Here is a 21026-nt window from a genome sequence, read left to right on the forward strand (position 1 = left end):
TTTGAATGAACTTGGGGGCAGTGTTTTAGTTCCTAATGAAAGCCCTGGACCCAAGAAGCCGTTAGCTATAGGGCTGAAACATGTTGACCAGTTATTAGGGTAATAGGCCCATCATATCCTTACCACCTATGTTATAACCCTTTTAACCATACTCAAACACCTACTAACAAGGAGATATCTTGGTTGATTGAGGTATAATGTATTATTATTATTATGAAGACCCCACGTTAAAATTTTTAAAGTGCTATCTTGGAATATGGTCGAGCTCATCCTGGTTGGTTAGAGACCTTGATGAGAGCCAATGATGAAGCATGCCACTACTAGATCTGATGAGAGACTCACAAATAAAAATGCAACTTTTTCCTCATCAACAGGGTGTCTCTTAGAGTTCAATCTTCTGTGAACAATAAAAAGTATTAGGAAGGGGATACTTATTTTTGTGGTTGTAGTCTAACTAGGGAGCGTATGTCCCCCTTCTCTCGTAGGGGATTTCCATGATAGTCATAAGTACTGAAAAGTTCTGCACACCTGCGGGGACCCCGGAGCACTGTTCTGAAGTGTCTTCTTAAGTGTAGATGTTCGCCTTTCTTGAGAAAGGCCTGCAAAGTCACTTAAGAATGTCAATGTGCAGCCTAGAGGAAAAGCTACAAAGGCCAAATTGTTCATTCTTTTTGGTTAACAAAGGGTACTGTAGTATAGATATACATTCAAAACATGTATATTCTAGAGATGATGTAGAAAAAGTATTTCACAAAACTTTTTACAACTTTAAAATAAGGATTAAACAATGCAGGGCAGTGTTGCCCATAAGCTGCCATTATACAGAATGTGAATAGAGCTGTGCCTTGAAGTTCTCTCTTCCCTCCCTGAAGTAGGATCTCAAGGTACCCTCTCGGCTTTTTAGTAGTATATTGTAAAGAAATCACAAACAATGTAATGAACTAATAATAAGGTGCACAGAGGATTATATAAAGTCCAGCAATGAATGAATGATTAGGGGCTGCATGGCAAGCCACTCACCCATGGAAAAAGCCCTGATCATATTTAATGACTTAGTATTTAAAGTCATGAGGACTGGCGCCTTTGATGTGTATCGCTATCTCACCAGAACACTGGCGCTTCCTACTATCTGTCCTGAGGAAGACCTGGTTCAAATCATTATTTGTGGTTGAAACATCAACATCTTGCTAGTCTTAACCATTTATTTTTTGAAGGGCTCCATATAATCCTGAACCAGTACTTTTCTTGATTTCACTGTGAATATGACTCAATTGGTTAGGTCTATATGTATATATTGTGTGTGCTTTGTATTGCTTGTTCTGTATTGTAAGGAAATGGCTCCCTGTTGCAATTACCCCCCACTTTTTGCCTTATACTGATGCTGACTTGACTGAGAAGTGTGCTGGGACCCTGCTAACCAGGCCCCAGCACCATTGTTCTTTCACCTAAAATGTACCATTGTCTCCACAATTGGCACAACCCTGGCACCCAGGTAAGTTCCTTGTAACTGGTACCCCTGGTACCAAGGGCCCTGATGCCAGGGAAGGTCTCTAAGGGCTGCAGCATGTCTTATGCCACCCTAGGGACCCCTCACTCAGCACAGACACACTGCTTGCCAGCTTGTGTGTGCTGGTGGGGAGAAAATGACTAAGTCAACATGGCACTCCCCTCAGGGTGCCATGCCAACCTCACACTGCCTGTGGCATAGGTAAGTCACCCCTCTAGCAGGCCTTAGAGCGTTTAGGCAGGGTGCACTATACCACAGGTGAGGGCATAGGTGCATGAGCACTATGCCCCTACAGTGTCTAAGCAAAACCTTGGACATTGTAAGTGCAGGGTAGCCATAAGAGTATATGGTCTGGGAGTCTGTCAAAAACGAACTCCCCAGCTCCATAATGGCTATACTGAATACTGGGAAGTTTGGTATCAAACTTCTCCGAATAATAAACCCACACTGATGCCAGTGTTAGATTTATTACAAAATGCACACAGAGGGCATCTTAGAGATGCCCCCTGTATTTTACCCAATTGTTCAGCGCAGGACTGACTGGTCTGTGCCAGCCTGCTGCTGAGAGACGAGTTTCTGACCCCATGTGGTGATGGCCTTTGTGCTCTCTGAGGACAGAAACAAAAGCCTGCTCTGGTGGAGGTGCTTCACACCTCCCCCCTGCAGGAACTGTAACACCTAGCAGTGAGCCTCAAAGGCTCAGGCTTCGTGTTAAAATGCCCCAGGGCACTCCAGCTAGTGGAGATGCCCGCCCGCCCCCTGGACACAGCCCCCACTTTTGGCGGCAAGTCCAGGGGAGATAATGAGAAAAACAAGGAGGAGTCACCCACCAGTCAGGACAGCCCCTAAGGTGTCCTGAGCTGAGGTGACCCCTGCCTTTAGAAACCCTCCATCTTGATTTTGGAGGATTCCCCCAATAGGAATAGGGATGTGCCCCCCTCCCCTCAGGGAGGAGGCACCAAGAGGGTGCAGCCACCCTCAAGGACAGTAGCCATTGGCTACTGCCCTCCCAGACCTAAACACACCCCTAAATTCAGTATTTAGGGGCTCCCCAGAACCTAGGAAACTAGATTCCTGCAACCTGAAGACGAAGAAGGACTGCTAAACTGAAAGCCCTGCAGAGAAGATGACACACCAACTGCCTTGGCCCCAGCCCTACCGGCCTGTCTCCCACTTCAAGAAAAACTGCACCAGCGACGCGTCCCCCAGGGTCCAGCGACCTCTGAAGCCTCAGAGGACTACCCTGCATCTAAAAGGACCAAGAACTCCCGAGTACAGCAGCTCTGCTCCAAACAAGAAACAACTTTGCAACAAAGAAACAACTTTTAAAGGACTGCACATTTCCCGCCGGAAGCGTGAGACTTTGCACTCTGCACCCGACGCAGCCGGCTCGATCTGCGGGGAAACAAAACTACAGGGAGGACTCCCCGGTGACTGCGACCCAGTGAGTAGTCAGAGTTGACCCCCCTGAGCCCCCCCAGCAACGCCTGCAGAGGGAATCCAGAGGCTCCCCCTGACCGCGACTGCCTGCTTCTAAGAACCCGACGCCTGGTAAAGACACTGCACCTGCAGCCCCCAGGACCTGAAGTATCCGACCTCCAGTGCAGGAGCGACCCCCAGGTGGCCCTCTCCCTTGCCCAGGTGGTGGCTACCCCGAGGAGCCCCCCCCCTTGCCTGCCTGCATCGCTGAAGAGACCCCTGGGTGTCCCATTGAACTCCATTGCAAACCTGACGCCTTTTTGCACTCTGCACCACTCTGCACCTGGCCGGCCCGTGCCGCTGAGGGTGTACTTTTTGTGCTGACTTGTGTCCCCCCCCCCCCCCCCCCGGTGCCCTACAAAACCCCCCTGGTCTGCCCTCCGAAGTCGCAGGTACCTACCTGCTGGCAGACTGGAACCGGGGCACCCCCTTCTCCATTGAAGCCTATGCGTTTTGGGCATCATTTTGACCTCTGCACCTGACCGGCCCTGAGCCGCTGGTGTTGTAACTTTGGGGTTGCCCTGAACCCCCAACGGTGGGCTACCTTGGACCCAACTTTGAACCCTGTAGGTGGTTTACTTACCTGCAAAACTAACAAATACTTACCTCTCCCAGGAACTGTTGAAATTTGCACTGTCTAGTTTTAAAATAGCTTATTGCCATTTTTGCCAACACTGTACATGCTATTTTGCTGATTTAAAGTTCCTATGATACCTAAGTGAAGTAGTACCTTTCATTTGAAGTATTGATTGTAAATCTTGAACCTGTGGTTCTTAAAATAAACTAAGAAAATATATTTTTCTATACAAAAACCTATTGGCCTGGAATTGTCTTTGAGTGTGTGTTCCTCATTTATTGCCTGCGTGTGTACAACAAATGCTTAACACTACCCTCTGATAAGCCTACTGCTCGACCACACTACCACAAAATAGAGCATTAGAATTATCTCTTTTTGCCACTATCTTACCTCTAAGGGGAACCCTTGGACTCTGTGCATGCTATTTCTTACTTTGAAATAGTACATACAGAGCCAACTTCCTATATGTATCGTCACTAGCACATCTCCGTCACCAGGAGCAGCTTCGTACTTTTGAACTGTCTTTGCCATTCTTTGTGATTCAATTACAATATAAATTACATAACATAATTGTATTTTGTAGTACATTTATTGTCATGTAGCAGCAAAGACTCCCTCTATAAGGGAATGATCTTTGAATAGTTCATATTGGAACATTGCACTTATATAGACATACATAATTACCCTTGTTCCTTGCAACACTCTGTTAGCCTTTGTTTTCTTCACATTCTTTTCTCCCATCCTCCATCTCCACACAGACACCATAAATTGGCAATTTTCTCACTTCTGAACAAGTGCCACAGAAATAGGCTCTGCTTCGTAAGGGGTAAGAGTGGGGTTCTTTGCATACTAATTTGGAAAAAGGGTGGGAGGATTTTGCCCCATACTGTTTTTGAGATGCGCAGACAACTCCATGCAAATAAAAGAGAGATATTCAAGATGGTAATTGTGCTGCACAACCTTGGTTTCCCCTCAGTTTCAAAACTGGCTAATCTGGTTTTAGCTCCCCAGATGTGTGCTTCTGTTTTCCCCTCACTCCCCAATAAAGACAGTACTAGAGCTTCAAAATGAGACTCTTCACTTTCAATTCTCTATTCTGCCTTTCAGCTCAGATGTTGTAAATATAGTATACACTAAGTTTAAGGCAGTAGTTCATGCTAATTCCATGCTGCCGACATTCTTTTAGGATTACATGGTTTTCCAAAGGAAGTGAGAGATTTATAGTCTAGACAAAGGAGAGCTATGAGCCGTTACATTCTTAGAACAGATTCAAAGTTGACTGTGTTCTTAGAACAGATTCAAAGTTGACTGTTCCATGGCACGTGTGGCTGTAGATACACATGCTCTGCATACTCCTGCCATCTAGTGTTGGGTCTGGAGTGGTGCAAGTTGTTTTTCGTAGGAGAAGTATATTGAGTCACAAGATTAAGTGACTCCTTCACTCAGTGATATATTGTGCATGGGCATCGATTCTTTTGTTAGAATGTTTTCTCTCCACCGCCATGTTCGGACGAGTTTGCATTTTCTCCATCTATCGACACTTTATTTTTTTTCAATCTTAAATCATTTGAACAGTATTGTTACTGTTAGCTCTTCAACCAATATCTTGTGTGCAACTTCTTGTCTCTCTACGGACCATCGCGAGGCCGACTGCAATGCCTGCTAGTCCTTCTGGCTGGAAATATCCCATAAGGCGCCGATTAACACCCCACACATCTTCGGAGAAGAACATGCGAAGGAGGAAGCCACGTGAAAGGTAGGCCCGAGGCAGGAAAATACAAGACAGTTTTCAGTCGAATCGGACATCGAAAGACATGTAATCACCTCTGCCCAGTCTGTGAGTAAGTGCTGTGGCTGCTGCTGTTGCACATAAATCCTTTAAAAAGACTTTACAGCCCATCCTTGAGGTCTCTGAGCCGCCACTGCCATCAAGCCATGGTTGGTAATGAAAAACTGCTTCGGCCGCCCGCCTTCTGGGTTGGTGCCGAAAATGGGCCACCCAAGACCAGAGCTGCGTTGTCGGCTTCAGTGTCTGCAGCTTCGGTTCAAGACATCATTTCGATATCAGTCTGGACCTCAGGACAGAGCCGACCACTGCCAGCCTCAACTTCAGTGGCAACCAAGCTCCAGAAACTGAAAACTATGGCGCTGTGGACTTCAGAGCCAAAAACTTTGGAAACCAGACACTCAGGCCATCTTCCACTAGCCCATCTCCGGTTGAGGTGATTCTGGAGAAAATGGACACACAACAGCGAGGACTGCTGTCTGATCATCGCCACTCCTTCCTTTCCTGTGTTTCCTAAAAGAAAGCTATCATTTTGAAAGACTTTAAACGTTCCTCTCCTGTCAAAGAGGATAACTAAGAACATGGCTACTATCCCTCCACGCAGACCTCCCCCACCTCCTGCACCCAATCTTCACCTCCACCACCTTCCCCTCCACAATCCCTGACATCACCAATACAGGGGGATTACTCTCCTCAGGGTTCCCCACAATCATGCAGTTAGGTTTAGGGAGTTCTAAAGATGATACTGACCCTTGGGATGACTGTGACCCTGATTCCATTCCTTCCAATGACCATGACCTCTACCCCACACACCCCTCATCACCTGAGGACACTACCTCTTACTAACAGGTAGTTGCCAGAGCAGCTGCATAGGAAAGCTGCATTTCACAACGTGGAGCTGCATAAAGATCCCACTGAGCAGGATTTCCTGTTCGACAATCTTACCACCACTCACAGGGATACACAGTATCTCTCCATGAAGACATCTTTAAGGAGCCTGTCCACTCCAGAGTAATCACGCCATGGGTGGACTAAAAAGTATGAGGTGTGGCCTCCTCTGACATGCTTTACATCAGGGCACAGATTCCATCTTCTCCTTTGTGGCAACGATGGCTTGTAAATGGTCTAATAGGCAGCTGGGATTCTCCTCCCTCAGAAAAGGAGAATAAGAGAATAAATGCCGTTGGGAAAAGGGTGGGGTCACAAGCCACTGGCGCAGCTGGACCGAGCCCATTGGGATGAAATGGAGGAGCTGCTGCAACAGATTGTTGCTGAGGGTCAGACTGTCTCCAGCAGTTCAATCAGTTACACCCTTTATGCTGCTGACATTGCAGCTCGCAGCATAAACACCAGTTTCCTTTTTAGACTGAATGCTTGGCTGTTGCTCAGGGTTTAAACCTGACGTCCAGTGGGCAGTCCTCAACATGCCCTTTGACAAAGAGCACCTGTTCGGGCCAAAGGTAAATACCACGTTAGAGAAGCTCAAAAAGGATACATACAATGCCAAGGCCATGGGTGCCCTTCTGACCACTACACAGGGAGGTTCCTTTCGCCGCCCTGGGTTCAGGGGCTCATATAAGTCCTCCACTTCAGAGGTGTCTACCTCACACCCTAGACAGCCTTGGTCACCCACACAAGAGTCTTTTACAGAGGGTCCAACAACAAAAGGAGGGGGAAAAAGTTCTGTCACACATAGTTCACCTACTTTCCTTCTATCATCCAACACCTCTGTGTGGTGGTGTTTTGGGGGGGGGGGGGGGGGGGGGGGAAACAGGGTTTTGGTAGACTCCCAGCAGTTCTGCTCCACCTGGGACACCCATCACCACGAACCAATTGGACACTGCCATTATCCAGCATGGTTATTGTCTGATGTTTATCACCACTGCTCCCAATATTCCTCCTCGCAGACTATCTCAGGAACACTTAACCCTTCTCAAACAAGAGGGTCCAGGCCCTTCTTCTCAAAAGGGCCATAGAACCCGTTCTGCCAGAACATCATGGTTCAGGGGTATACTTCCTGATTTTCAAAAACGAGAGGTCTCTCAAACTGATACTATTCCTCCGGCCTCTAACTAAATACATCCTTTCAGAACACGTCTACATGGGCACCCTTCAGGATGTTATTAGACTTCTACAGCAAGGCGACTTTGACAGCTCTAGATCTAAAGGATGCCTGTTTTCACATTCCAATTCCCCCTGCACAACAAAAATACTTCAGAATCATCGTTGCAGGCAAACTCTTATCAGTTCAAGATCCTTCCCTTTAGAGTCACTACCGCTCACAGTGTATTCACAAAATGCTTAGTAGTAGTGGCAGGACACCTGAGAAGACCAGAACGTTCATGTCTTACCCAGCCTTGTTGACTGGCTCATCGAAGCCAGCACGTTACACCAGCACCAACAGCGCACACAGTCGACAGTGGATCTCCATCATAATCTGGGTTTCACTCTCAAAATTCCCAAATCTCACCCCCAGCCCCTGCAGGTGCTACCTTACTTCGGGGAAGTTCTGAATACGGAAATTGGGTTGACCTATCCCAACCCGCCTCGTGTCCAGAATTTCTGGACCCTCCTCCCTCAGTTTCAGGAGAACCATCCCTACACAGTCAGGACCATTATGCGTCTGTTGAGAATGATGGTCTCTTATATTGCCATAGTTCCACATGCACGATTACACGTGGATCCGCTACAGCAATGTCTGCTCGCCAATGACCTCAGTCATAGGGTTACCCGGCACATATAGTGTTGCTTGAGCGCCAGACTCACCGTTCTCTGTAATGGTCTTGAAAGGCCGGCCTTTTCTAGACCCTGTGCCTCAAGCCCTGTTGACCAGACGCATCACTGTCAGGTTGGGGTTCCCAGCCTCAAGACCTGACTGTGGCAGCCCTCTGGGATGCCAAACACCAGCTCCTACACAATCAATTAAGGAACTTAAGGTGGTATTCCTGGCACTGAAGGCCTTCCTTCCTCACTCGTACCACTAGGTTGTCTTTGGATGGACAACATGACAGCCAGGTATTCCTTATAGAAACAAGAGTGGGGGCACGGATTTCTCAACTCACAACCTTCCCAGACATATGGAAGTTGGCCCTTCACCACCACATTCACCTGGTGGTGCAGTACCTGCCCGGAACAGACTAAAACTTTACAGACCTGCTCAGCAGGATGTAGCAACAAATCCACGAGTAGGAACTCCACCCATAAGTCCTCCAGTCATACTTCAAAAAGTGAGGAACTCCTTACATAGACCTTTCTGCCGCAGTAGAAAACGTAAAATACCCATTCTTTGCCTCCAGGTATTTCACACCCTCCATCCATGTGCAGTGCTCTATGAATGAATTGGTCAGGGATATTTGCCTACGCTTTTCCACCTCTCCCTGTCATTCCATTTATGGTTCGGAGAATCAGGCAAACATCTCTCACCATGATCCTTGTAGCTCCCACCTGGGCATGCCAGCCTTGGTTCATGACACTTCTGGACCTCTTAGTAGTCCCACATGAGAGGCTTCCTGATATGCTACATCTTCTTACTCAAAATCAAGGACAAATAAGGCATCCAGATCCCAAGTCACTCAACCTTGGGATATGGCTCCTGAGGTCATAGAATTTGTCTGCCTAGGCTTGCCTGCAGAGTGTATGGATGTAGAAATCTGGCCTGGTGTGTCGTGGGTACCTAGGGTACTTACACCTTATACCAGATCCCGTATCCCCTATAAATGTACTGTAGGCAGTGTCTAGAAGCCAGGCTCTCTAGTAGTAGCTGTGGATGAGCAGCCAAGGCTTATCTAGGAGACGTGCAAAGCTCTACCACTGTAGTCACACAGCACTCGCACACATGGAAGAAAAAAGAACTTTATTTTAGTGACACAATACCAAAAAGTACTAGAGAGGCAACCCTCCAATAGGAGGTGATACATTATTATTTATGTACACTAGTAAACAGCAAATAGGCACGGAAAAGGTTAGAAAGCAGCGCAAATGCAGTTACACAGTAGTGACTCTAAGGGGAGACCAAATCATATACTAAAAAGAAATGGAATGCAAACACAGGACCCTCACCTAGGTGTGGAATGTGTAGAGGGGAGCTGAGAGTATTAGAAAACCACAGAGGTAAGTAACACTGTCGCTTCCCCCCCCTCCCCCCCTTCCCTCAGTGACCAGGAAAGCAGGAGTAAATCATTGGAATTTCCCCAGACCTCCCAAAAGGGAGGAAAAGAAGACTCCCAGACAAGACTGCGACAAACCAGTGGTGGATTCCTGGAGAAGACGACCTCTGGAGAGACACGACCAAGATCAAGAGTCTCAGTAGAGTCCAGGAGGAGTAGCAGCTACTACCCACCCAGCTGTAGTTGTAGGAGTTGGTTGACGGTGATGAGAAGAGGGCCAGCACTGCAGCCCTGGAGCGGAGTTCCTGAGAGATGCAGCTGACGTCCCACGCTGGAAGGAGAATTGCAGTCGGGTGTTAGTGCAGGAATTCCACCAACAAGCCTTGGCAAATGCAGATATTGCTGTTGGCGAAAAGTGGAGCTTCCAGGGACCAGCAAGGCCCAGGAGGACTCATCCCAGGAAGGGGAGTTAGAGGGGACCCTCAGCGACACAGAGAGCCCACGGGACCAAAGGCAGCACCCAGAGGAGCCCCACAGGAAGGGGACACAGGAGTTGCAGAAGAGCCCACGCGGCACGACTGAAGAAGGGTCCCATGCCACAGGAGAACCTCGCAGAGGGCTGTGCATTATAGGAAGGAGTGCTGGGGCCTGGAGCTACATGTAGCCTGGAGATCCCTTGGAGGAGATGCAAGCAAGCCTTGACAGTTGCAAGAAATGTGGTGCATGGGGGCACTGTCCTGCGTGGAAAGGCAAGGGCTTACCTCCACCAAAGTTGGACAGCTGGTAGCGAGGACCAAGAGGACTATTCCAGACCACCACCCGTGATGTACGATCCACGCAGCTCCGGTTTAGAGGAGTTCCATGCAGCCGGTCATCATTGCAGCAGGTGTCTGCGGATGCAGCGGAGTTCTCCTTCACTCCATGGGAGATTCCTTCTTCATTCTTGTGCAGACTGAAGACTTGCCGCCCTCAGAGGATGCACAGCCGGGGAAATGTTGCAGAAGCTGGAAGGTGCCGTGGAAACAATGTTGCAAGAAGAGTCTTCTTTGTGGATGCAGATTGTCGGTTCCTGGAGGGTCCAGTCGCTGTTCCAATAGCTAGAATTCAAATTGGAGGTTTCAGAGTAGGCCTGCTGGAATCTTGCAAGCCGAATCTGAAGACCCACCCAAGAGACAGACCCTAAATAGCCTTTTGAAAGGGGGATTGGTCACCTAGCCAGATGACCGCCTACCTGGAGGGGGTTCTGACGTCACCTGCCTGGCCTGGCCACTCATATGCTCCCAGAGGTCCCTGCCAACCTGGGATGGTGATGGACAGGGCAGTGGTCACTCCCCTTTCCATTGTCCAGTTTCACCCCAGAACAGGGACCAGAGGTCCCTGAACTAGTGTGGACTGTTTATGCACAGAGGGCATCAAATGTGCCCTTCAAAACATACAAGTGGCTTGGAGAGACTACCGCTCTGTAGGAAGTTGGCTCTGTATGCACTATTTTAAAGTAAGAAGTAGCATGCACAGAGTCCAAGGGTTCCCCTTAGAGGTAAGATAGTGGCAAAAAGAGATAATTCTAATGATCTATTTTGTGGTAGTGTGGTCGAGCAGTAGGCTTATCAGAGGGTAGTGTTAAGCATTTGTTGTACACACACAGGCAATAAATGAGGAACACACACTCAAAGACAATTCCAGGCCAATAGGTTTTTGTATAGAAAAATATATTTTCTTAGTTTATTTTAAGAACCACAGGTTCAAGATTTACAAACAATACTTTAAATGAAAGGTATTTCACTCAGGTATCTTAGGAACTTTGAATCAGCATAATAGCATGTACAGTTTTGGCAAAAATGGCAATAAGCTATTTTAAAATTGAACACAGCAAAATTCAACAGTTCCTGGGGGAGGTAAGTATTTGCTAGTTTTACAGGTAAGTAAAGCACTTACAGGGTTCCAAGTTGGGTCCAAGGTAGACCACTGTTGGGGGTTCAGGGCTACCCCAAAGTTACCACACCAGCAGCTCGGGCCGGTCAGGTGCAGAGGACAAAGTGGTGCCCAAAACTCATAGGCTTCAACGGAGAAGGGGGTGCCCCGGTTCCAGTCTGCCAGCCGGTAAGTACCCGCGACTTCGGAGGGCAGACCAGGTGGGTTTTGTAGGGCACCGAGGGGGACACAAGTCAGCACATAAAGTACACCCGCATTGGCACGGGCGGCCGGGTGCAGAGTGCAAACAGGCGTCTGGTTTGCAAGAGGTTTCAATGGGAGACCCAGGGGTCTCTTCAGCAATGCAGGCAGGCAAGGGGGGGGGGGGGGGGGCTCCTCGGGGTAGCCACCACCTGGGCAAGGGAGAGGGCCACCTGGGGGTCGCTTCTGCACTGGTGGTCGTATCCTTCAGGTCCTGGGGGCTGCGGGTGCAGTGTCTTTACCAGGCGTCGGGTTCTTTGAAGCAGGCAGTCACGGTCAGGGGGAGCCTCTGGATTCCCTCTGCAGGCGTCGCTGGGGGGGGGGGGGGGGGGGGCAACTCTGGCTACTCACAGGGTCGCAGTCGCCGGGGAGTCCTCCCTGTAGTGTTGGTTCTCCGCAGGTCGAGCCGGGGGGCGTCTGGTGCAGAGTGGAAAGTCTCACGCTTCCAGCGGGAAACGTGTGGTCTTTAAAAGTTGCTTCTTTGTTGCAAAGTTGCAGTCTTTGTGGAACAGGGCCACTGTCCTCTGGAGTTCTTGGTCCTTTTAGATGAAGGGTAGTCCTCTGAGGTCGCTGGACCCTGGGGGGATGCGTCGCTGTTGCTGTTTTTCTTGAAGTGGGGAGACAGGCCGGTAGGGCTGGGGCCAAAGCAGTTGGTGTCTCGGTCTTCTCTGCAGGGCTACAGGTCAGCAGTCCTTATTCATCTTCAGGTTGCAGGAATCTATCTTGCTTGGTTCTGGGGGCCCCTAAATACTCAATTAAGTGGTGTGTTTAGGTCTGGGAGGTTAGTAGCCATTGGCTACTAGCCCTGAGAGTGGCTACACCCTTTTTGTGCCTCCTCCCTGAGGGGAGGGGGGCACATCCCTAATCCTATTGGGGGAATCCTCCATCTGCAAGACGGAGGATTTCTAAAAGTCAGAGTCACCTCAGCCCAGGACACCTTAGGGGTTGTCTTGACTGGCCAGTGACTCCTCCTTGTTTTTCTCATTATCTCCTCTGGCCTTGCTGCCAAAAGTGGGGCTGTGGCCGGAGGGGACGGGCATCTCCACTAGCTGGGATGCCCTGTGGCGCTGTAACAAAGGGGGTGAGCCTTTGAGGCTCACCGCCTGGTGTTACAGTTCCTGCAGGGGGAGGTGAGAAGCACCTCCACCCAGTACAGGCTTTGTTACTAGCCACAGAGTGACAAAGGCACTCTCCCCATGTGGCCAGCAACATGTCTGGTGTGTGGCAGGCTGGCAAAACTAGTCAGCCCACACTGGAAGTCGGTTATGTTTTCAGGGGGCATCTCTAAGATGCCTTCCGGGTGTATTTCACAATAAAGTGTACACTGGCATTAGTGTGCATTTATTGTGCTGAGAAGTTTGATACCAAACTTCCCAGTTTTCAGTATAGCCATTATGGTGCTGTGGAGTTCGTGTATGACAGATTCCCAGACCATATACTCTTATGGCTACCCTGCACTTACAATGTCTAAGGTTTTGCTTAGACACTGTAGGGGCAAAGTGCTCTTGCACCAATGCCCTCACCTGTGGTATAGTGCACCCTGCCTTAGGGCTGTAAGGCCTGCTAGAAGGGTGACTTACCTATGCCACAGGCAGTGTGAGGTTGGCATGGCACCCTGAGGGGAGTGCCATGTCGACGTAATCATTTTCTCCCCACCAGCACACACAAGCTGGCAAGCAGTGTGCCTGTGCTGAGTGAGGGGTCCCCAGGGTGGCATAAGACATGCTGCAGCCCTTAGAGACCTTCCCTGGCAAGGGACTTACCTGGATGCCAGGGTGTGCCAATTGTGGAGACAAAGGTACAGTTTTAGGGAAAGAACACTGGTGCTGGGGCCTGGTTAGCAGGCCTCATCACACTTTCATATCATAACTTGGCATCAGCAAAGGCAAAAAGTCAGGGGGTAACCATGCCAAGGAGGCGTTTCCTTACACCCTCCCAAGCCACGTAACACCTATTTCCATAGGAAGAGGCTGTAACCCCCTCTCTGAAAGAAAATACTTTGTTCTGCCTTCCTGGGCTTGAGCTGTACAAGCAGCAGGAGGGCAAAAACCTGTCTGAGGGTTGGCCGCAGCTGAGGCTGCCTGGAAACGCTGGAAGACTGGTAGGAGTAATGCTGGGGGTCCTTTAAGGAGCCCCGAGAGTACATGGAATCATACTTCTAATACTGGCAACAGTATTGGTGTATGATTCTGACATGTTTGATACCAAACATGTCTATGTTCGGAGTTACCATTATGTAGATGGACATAGGTAGTGACCTATGTCCAGTACACGCATAAAATGGCATCCCTACACTCAAGAAGTCCATGAAAATGGCACTGGAGTTTGTGGGTCACCTCTGCTAGTGGGTTATGCTAGTTAGATTATGTTTATGTATTCTATGATGTGATTAATACACAAAGTAAACACAAAGGTACTTGCACCCTACCCTCTGGGTAGAAGGGCCTGCCATAGGGGTGACTTACAGTGACCTGACGCAGTGACCCGTAGTGAAAACGGTGCATGCACCCTTTCACGCAGGCTGCAATGGCAGGCCTGCAGAACACTTTGCATGGACTCCCCATGGGTGGCATAATTCATGCTGCAGCACATGGGGATCCCCTGGTACCCGAATGCCTTGGTTACCTATGTACCATATACCAGGGACTAGGGTGTATCCATATATCAAATGTGGGGTGAAAATGGTACAAGTTACCACGTTCGAAGGGAGAGAGCATAATCACTGGGATCCTGGTTAGAAGGATCGTAGTGAAGAAAGTGAAACACACTGACAACAGGCAGAAAATGGGGGTAACCATGCCAAGAAAGAGGGTATTTTCCTAAATTTACACTCTTAAGGAAGCCCGAGGACCTAGCACTACAGCCTGTTAAGCTGCAAAATGGAAATGTTTTGTTTGCTACTGCCAAACCAGACGCAGTCAACCCCTATGAAAGCTACAGTACAAGAAATTGTCTATTTGCTTCACTTGCAGAAAGTAAATCTAGCATATACTTCCATAGCTGCATATCTACAGAACAGACATGTTTCCCTTTTCAGAATCCCAGACATTAAGGCTTTGATGGAAGGTGTTGAACATGTAATTTTACCTAGGTACACCCTGCACCATCGTGGAAAATTAACATTGTGCTCACCAGACTCATGGGGCCCCTATTAAAGCCATTCCATTCATGCCCACTTCAATTCCTCGCCTGGAAAGTGGCTTACTTAGTCACCATACTTCATTCACTCAGCTTCAAGCACTAACCTTGGAAGAGCCTTGCTTCAAAATTGATAGCGATAAATTAGTTATTCACATTAATCCCAAATTTCTTCCTAAAGTTGTTTCTCTGTTTCACCTTAACCAGTCCATTGAACTACCAGTCTTCTTCTCGTAACCAGACGTGGTTGAAGGAAGAGCTCTTCACACCCTAGATGTCAAAAGAGCACTAATTTTTTATATTGACAGAACTAAAGAGTTTAGGGAAACCAAACAACTCTTTGCAATCTGTTTTCCACCTCATAAAGGTAACCCAGTATCCAAATCCTGCATAGCTAAATGGATAGCCAAATGCATACAGACTTTTTATGCGAAGGCTAAGAGACTTTTATCTGTTTCTCCTAGAGCTCGCTCTACGAGAAAAAAGGGTGCTACTTTGGCTTTCCTTGGAAAGATTCTTATAACTGACATTTGTAAGGCAGCTTCATGGTCCACACTACAGACATTCACAAAGCACTATTGTGTGGATGTTCAGCACTCCAGTATGCCAACGTAGGTTAGGCAGTGCTACATACTGCAATTCCTACAGGTTAGCCAATGCTTTATAGAGGGACTGCTTTACAGTCTATGCAGACCGTGTGTATCTACAGCCACCCATGGCATCAAACGGATTATGTTACCTTGTAAGCATCTGTTCATGGCATGTAGTGCTGTAGATTCACATGCGCCATACCTCCTCCCCAGCCGCCTTTGGCCATTGCAGTTGCATTATATTTTGTATATTTGTACACATGTAGTCATACATTACATCTCTTTCCCTACACTTTCCTTCCTTATACCCCTTACTCGCCTGCCAGTGGGAAAACAGCCTAACAAAGGAGTCTATGTCCATGCACAATATCACCGAGAGGAGGAGTCACTCGATCTTGTGACTCAAAACACTATTTCAAAGAAAAACAACTTGCACCTCTCTGGACCCAACACTAAAAAGCAGGAGTATGCTGAGCATGTGAATCTACAGCACTACGTGCCACAAACAGATGCTTACAGGGTAAGTAACATAATCCTTTTGTTGCTGGCAAAAGCCCTTGGTGTGGAAAAGCATGAAGGAAATCAAGCATTTCCGTTAGGCAAACATTGACTGTCAAACATTTCTATGTACAGGTGGGTTTGTACTGCCTGACTGACAGCTACTTCTAGGACCCAGTAATTCTCTGGTGTTGCAAAAATCGTATAGTTTTTGCAATTGCACATGCACAAGGATGAGCTAGATCTGAAACCAATACAGCAGATGTGCCAAGTTAACGAACAGGAAATGGATCACTACACCATAAAATACATTCTTTATGACTTGGGACCTCCAAAAATCGATCACCTAAAAGTAGGGAAAATAAAAGAATTTAAACTACTTTGCATCCAGATATCTGCAGCACAGTCTCAGTGGCCATTGTTGAGCAGCAGTCAGTTGCCGTGGGGATTCTCTTTGAGTGTATGCATGTGATCACTCCTAAAGTTTGAATCTTTTCAGAAAAATAAGTAAACTTTGGGAAATTACACATGTGGCTAATTCACAGTATATCAAGTTGAAAACGGTTGACAAATATAAGAAAGTTGTTTTGATTCACTATTTCCGTTATTACACTGCATTATGCTTTTCCTGTGTATCTGTCAATTAAAGCATAAGCAGCATGTGCTAACTAATTTTTTATTTTTTATTTTTTTTAAGCTATCTCCACAGTGGACGCCAGGAGATCAAAGGGGTTATATCATTCCTCAGGTAAAATAGATGCTTTGAATAGCATAGATGTTGTGAATTCTAACTTATAGGTCACTATAGAATGTTCATGCCAAAGCAAAACTGTCCCAAACATCTAATAAGTACATTGATCTCATTTAGTTTTGTTCCATAGTTCCACTTTTCTACGTTATGTTGATTTGTTATATACATCAACAATAAACATGGTGCTAGATACAGTTGTTGTAAACACATCATAGGTTTTATCAATATCACATGGATTATCTACTTCCCTATATCCAGTTACTTTAAACTGAAGTGGTGTTGCTCCCCAACTGGACTGGGCAGCAAACCTTGGTTTACAATAACTGTGCATTTTTGAAGCAACAATTCAATTTTCACTCTGTTGACTGCGAATCAGTGGGAATGTGTGCTCATCATTGGATTTTTTTTTTTTTTCATTACAGACAATGTTTTTTATAGAGAATTCTAATTGCAGATTTATCATATTTTAAATTTCTGCAGGCGCCAGACTGGATCCAGAAGCATTGTTAGCAATTCACTTGTGCACCGACGGGTGCCTCCATGTGGCTCCATGTCAGGACCATCCAGCCCAGGACATGACATTGGGGCCCAAAGTATGTCACCTCCTCACACCGATGTCTGTTGCTATTTTCCATACCTGCGGATGTGAATCTGAAGCTCTCAAATCCTGTCAATCCTAGGAGATTCCCTCCAATTGCTTCAGTGTGGAGGCAATATCAGCCCCTAAAAGAACAGGATTTAAACTGTTTTGTGACTGTTGCTGGCAGATATCTGTGATGGACACCCATGTGCCTGTCTGTGGTGACTAGGCTCCAAACACACCTCGGGGTTGTGTCCTTCCTGCGCAAAGGAACAAAAAGGCAATCTGTAGGGAGCTGGGTTCTGATTGCAGTAGACCCCCCCACCCCCCCACCCCCCCATGACCCCCTCCTCCCAACCTTTTGCCTGGTTTTTAGATACAACTTAGACTGAAGTGTGCTGGGTCCCTGGTGCCAGTGTTCCTTCCGTAAAGGAAGACACCTACCTGGTCACGACGCCCAGATGACTAGGCCCTTCAGCCCCCTGCAAGTCCCTAGTAAATGGTATCTCTGGTGCCTAGGGCATGGGTACTGAAGAGGGCCCCTCAGAGCTGCAGCACAACTTATGCCACTCTGAGGGAGCCAGTACCAACCCTAGGCAGAATGCTGTTTTGCTTTCACTAATGACCGAGCTGAAAACAATCTCTGGAATACACTTCTTAGTTTAAAGAAGACATTTATTATTACTTCACCACGAGGTTCCTGAGAGAGGAGATTAGTAGGTTGGAGGCACACGATTAAAAATAGTCACAGCAATGAAAGGAAAATATATCAAAGTGATTCTCAATTGCAATGTACACAGCAAATATATGTGATTATATTATAGCATAACTTCAAAGCAAAGAATAAAAGTCAAAATTCATCACCATAGGGCCTATCACTGCTCTTCATCTTTCTCACGCCTGCAAGTTGACTCCTGTTCAACTGCGAGAAAGATTTTCCACTCGTACGGGACAGGTCAGGCAGCTGATTTCCGCTCTTGACTGAAGTCTCAGAAAATTCCCCTCGCTGCTGCCCAGGGACACCTTTTATCCCTTTCCCCTAATAGTTAAAACATGCTGGCTACTGTAGATCAGAGTTGTAAGAAACAAGCGTTGAAGGTTGGCCAAGTCATCAAGGCCTGTTCTTCCCAAGGCTGACTAGAGAAAAACACAAAATATGTGCTTCCTTATCATGATTAGTGTACGGTGAGAGAATCTACGAAAAACACATCTTGGTTTACCATGTGGAAAAACACAGCTTATCTGCAATGTCTCAACTGCAATGTCTAATGCCACGTTAAAGCCAATAGGCAGCTAAACTGAATACAAAATGTCTAATGCCATGTAAGGAAATGCCTCCTTGGCATGGCTACCCCCTGACTTTTTGCCTTTGCTGATGCCAAGTTATGATTTGAAAGTGTGCTGAGGCCTGCTAACCAGGCCCCAGCACCAGTGTTCTTTCCCTAACCTGTACTTTTGTTTCCACAATTGGCACACCCTGGCATCCAGGTAAGTCCCTTGTAACTGGTACCCCTGGTTCCAAGGGCCCTGATGCCAGGGAAGGTCTCTAAAGGCTACAGCATGTCTTATGCCACCCTGGGGACCCCTCACTCAGCACAGACACACTGCTTGCCAGCTTGTGTGTGCTAGTGGGGATAAAATGACTAAGTCGACATGGCACTCCCCTCAGGGTGCCATGCCAACCTCACAGGCTTTACAGCCCTAAGGCAGGGAGCACTATACCATAGGTGAGGGCATAAGTGCATGAGCACTATGCCCCTACAGTGTCTAAGCAAAACCTTAGACATTGTAAGTGCAGGGTAGCCATAAGAGTATATGGTCTGGGAGTCTGTCATGCACGAACTCCACAGCACCATAATGGCTACACTGAAAACTGTGAAGTTTGGTATCAAACTTCTCAGCACAATAAATGCACACTGATGCCAGTGTACATTTTATTGTAACATACACCCCAGAGGGCATCTTCGAGATGCCCCCTGAAACCTTAACTGACTACCAGTGTAGGCTGACTAGTTTTAGCAGCCTGCCACACACCAGACATGTTGCTGGCCACATGGGGAGAGTGCCTTTGTCACTCTGTGGCTAGTAACAAAGCCTGTACTGGGTGGAGGTGCTTCTCACCTCCCCCTGCAGGAACTGTAACAGCTGGCGGTGAGCCTCAAAGGCTCACCCCCTTTGTTACAGCACCCCAGGGCACTCCAGCTTGTGGAGTTGCCCGCCCCCTCCGGCCACGGCCCCACTTTTGGCGGCAAGGCCGGAGGAGATAATGAGAAAAACAAGGAGGGGTCACTGGCCAGTCAGGACAGCCCCTAAGGTGTCCTGAGCTGAGGTGACTTTGACTTTTAGAGATCCTCCATCTTGCAGATGGAGGATTCCCCCAATAGGATTAGGGATGTGCCATTAGTATCCATTGGCTACTATCCCCCCAGACCTAAACACACCCCTAAAATTGAGTGTTCGATGGCATATGTTGCTGCAGATACACATGTTTGGCACAGTCCGCTGCCTGGTGTTGGGCTCGGAGTATTACAAGTTGTTTTTCTTCGAAGAAGTCTTTTTGGTCACGGGACCGAAGGACTCCTCCCTCCTCTGCTCTATTGCGCATGGGCGTCGACTCCATCTTAGATTGTTTTTTTCCGCTGTCGGGTTCGGACGTATTCCTTTTCGCTCCGTGTTTCGGTTCGGAAAGTTAGTCAGAATCTCGGAAGAAAGCGTCGGTATTGTTCCGTTCGGTATCGGGATAGTTAGGTACATCGACACCGATCATCGGAAGACTTTGGGGTAGCTTCGATTCCCCCATCGGGGCCTGGTCGGCCCGACCGCGTGCGACATCGAAGCCGATGGAACGGACCCCGTTCCGTTTCTGCCCAAAATGTCACAGTAAGTATCCTTATACAGATCAGCACTTGGTCTGTAACTTGTGCTTGTCCCCCGAGCACAAGGAGGATACCTGTGAGGCCTGTCGAGCCTTCCGGTCCAGAAAAACACTCCGGGACCGAAGAGCCAGGTGTCTACAAATGGCGTCCACGCCGACAAAACAACGTTTCAACGACGAAGAGGAAACATTCTCGGTTCCGGAATCAGAATCCGGAGACTCCGACGTCGAACAACAGCAACAAACTGAGTAAGACGTCGAAAAGTAAAACCATCGACAAAACGAAAGCCCAGGGGACGCCACTGCCAACAGGCCATGGCTCGACCCATAAAACAGGCGACCCGTCGAAGGCGCCGAAAAAGGGCACGCCCATAGCGAAGACACCCGACTCCGGTCGAGGGACCGCCATGGAGCAACCTCGGAGCCGAGAAAGCGGCTCCGAGAGACAAAGACAAGATACCGGCACCGAAAAACATCGGCACCGAGAATCCATGCCGAAAGGAACAAAAATTCTGTCGGTGCCGAAACAGAAAAAAGATTCTCTCTCGGCGCCGAAAAATACCACACCTTCATCCTACTCAGAGGAACAAGGAATAAGTGGCCAGATGCACAGATTTGGACAAGAGCTCCAAAGTGTAGAATCAGACTACACACAAAAGAGACTGTACATCCAGCAAGACACAGGGAAGATATCAACCCTTCCCCCAATAATGAGGAAAAGAAGGATCAGTCTCCTCAAGGATGACGCACAACCACAAGCCAAAGTGGTTAAAAAAGTCACGCCTCCGCCCTCTCCACTACAACAGGCATCGCCGGCACAAACACCGCCACAAATGCACTCACCAGCGCAAACTACCATAAGTCAAGATGATCAGGATCAAGACGCTTGGGACCTATACGACACCCCAGTGCCGGACAATGATCCAGATTCATACCCCACAAAGCCGTCACCGCCAGAGGACAGTAC

At 47.9% G+C, this 21026-nt stretch overlaps 1 protein-coding gene across 2 annotated transcripts in view; it reads left to right on the forward strand.

Annotated features, from left to right (window-relative positions):
* The window catches only part of DAZL (deleted in azoospermia like), a 580342-nt gene that overhangs the window by 343005 nt on the left and 216311 nt on the right, over positions 1-21026 (forward strand). For both annotated transcript variants that reach the window (XM_069212083.1, XM_069212082.1), the window contains exon 8: positions 16551-16601. In XM_069212083.1, coding sequence (XP_069068184.1) covers positions 16551-16601 — 51 coding nt within the window. The remainder of the gene's footprint in view (positions 1-16550; positions 16602-21026) is intronic.

Source organism: Pleurodeles waltl, chromosome 10 (genome assembly GCF_031143425.1).
Source record: "Pleurodeles waltl isolate 20211129_DDA chromosome 10, aPleWal1.hap1.20221129, whole genome shotgun sequence".
NCBI classification, from domain to species: domain Eukaryota; kingdom Metazoa; phylum Chordata; class Amphibia; order Caudata; family Salamandridae; genus Pleurodeles; species Pleurodeles waltl.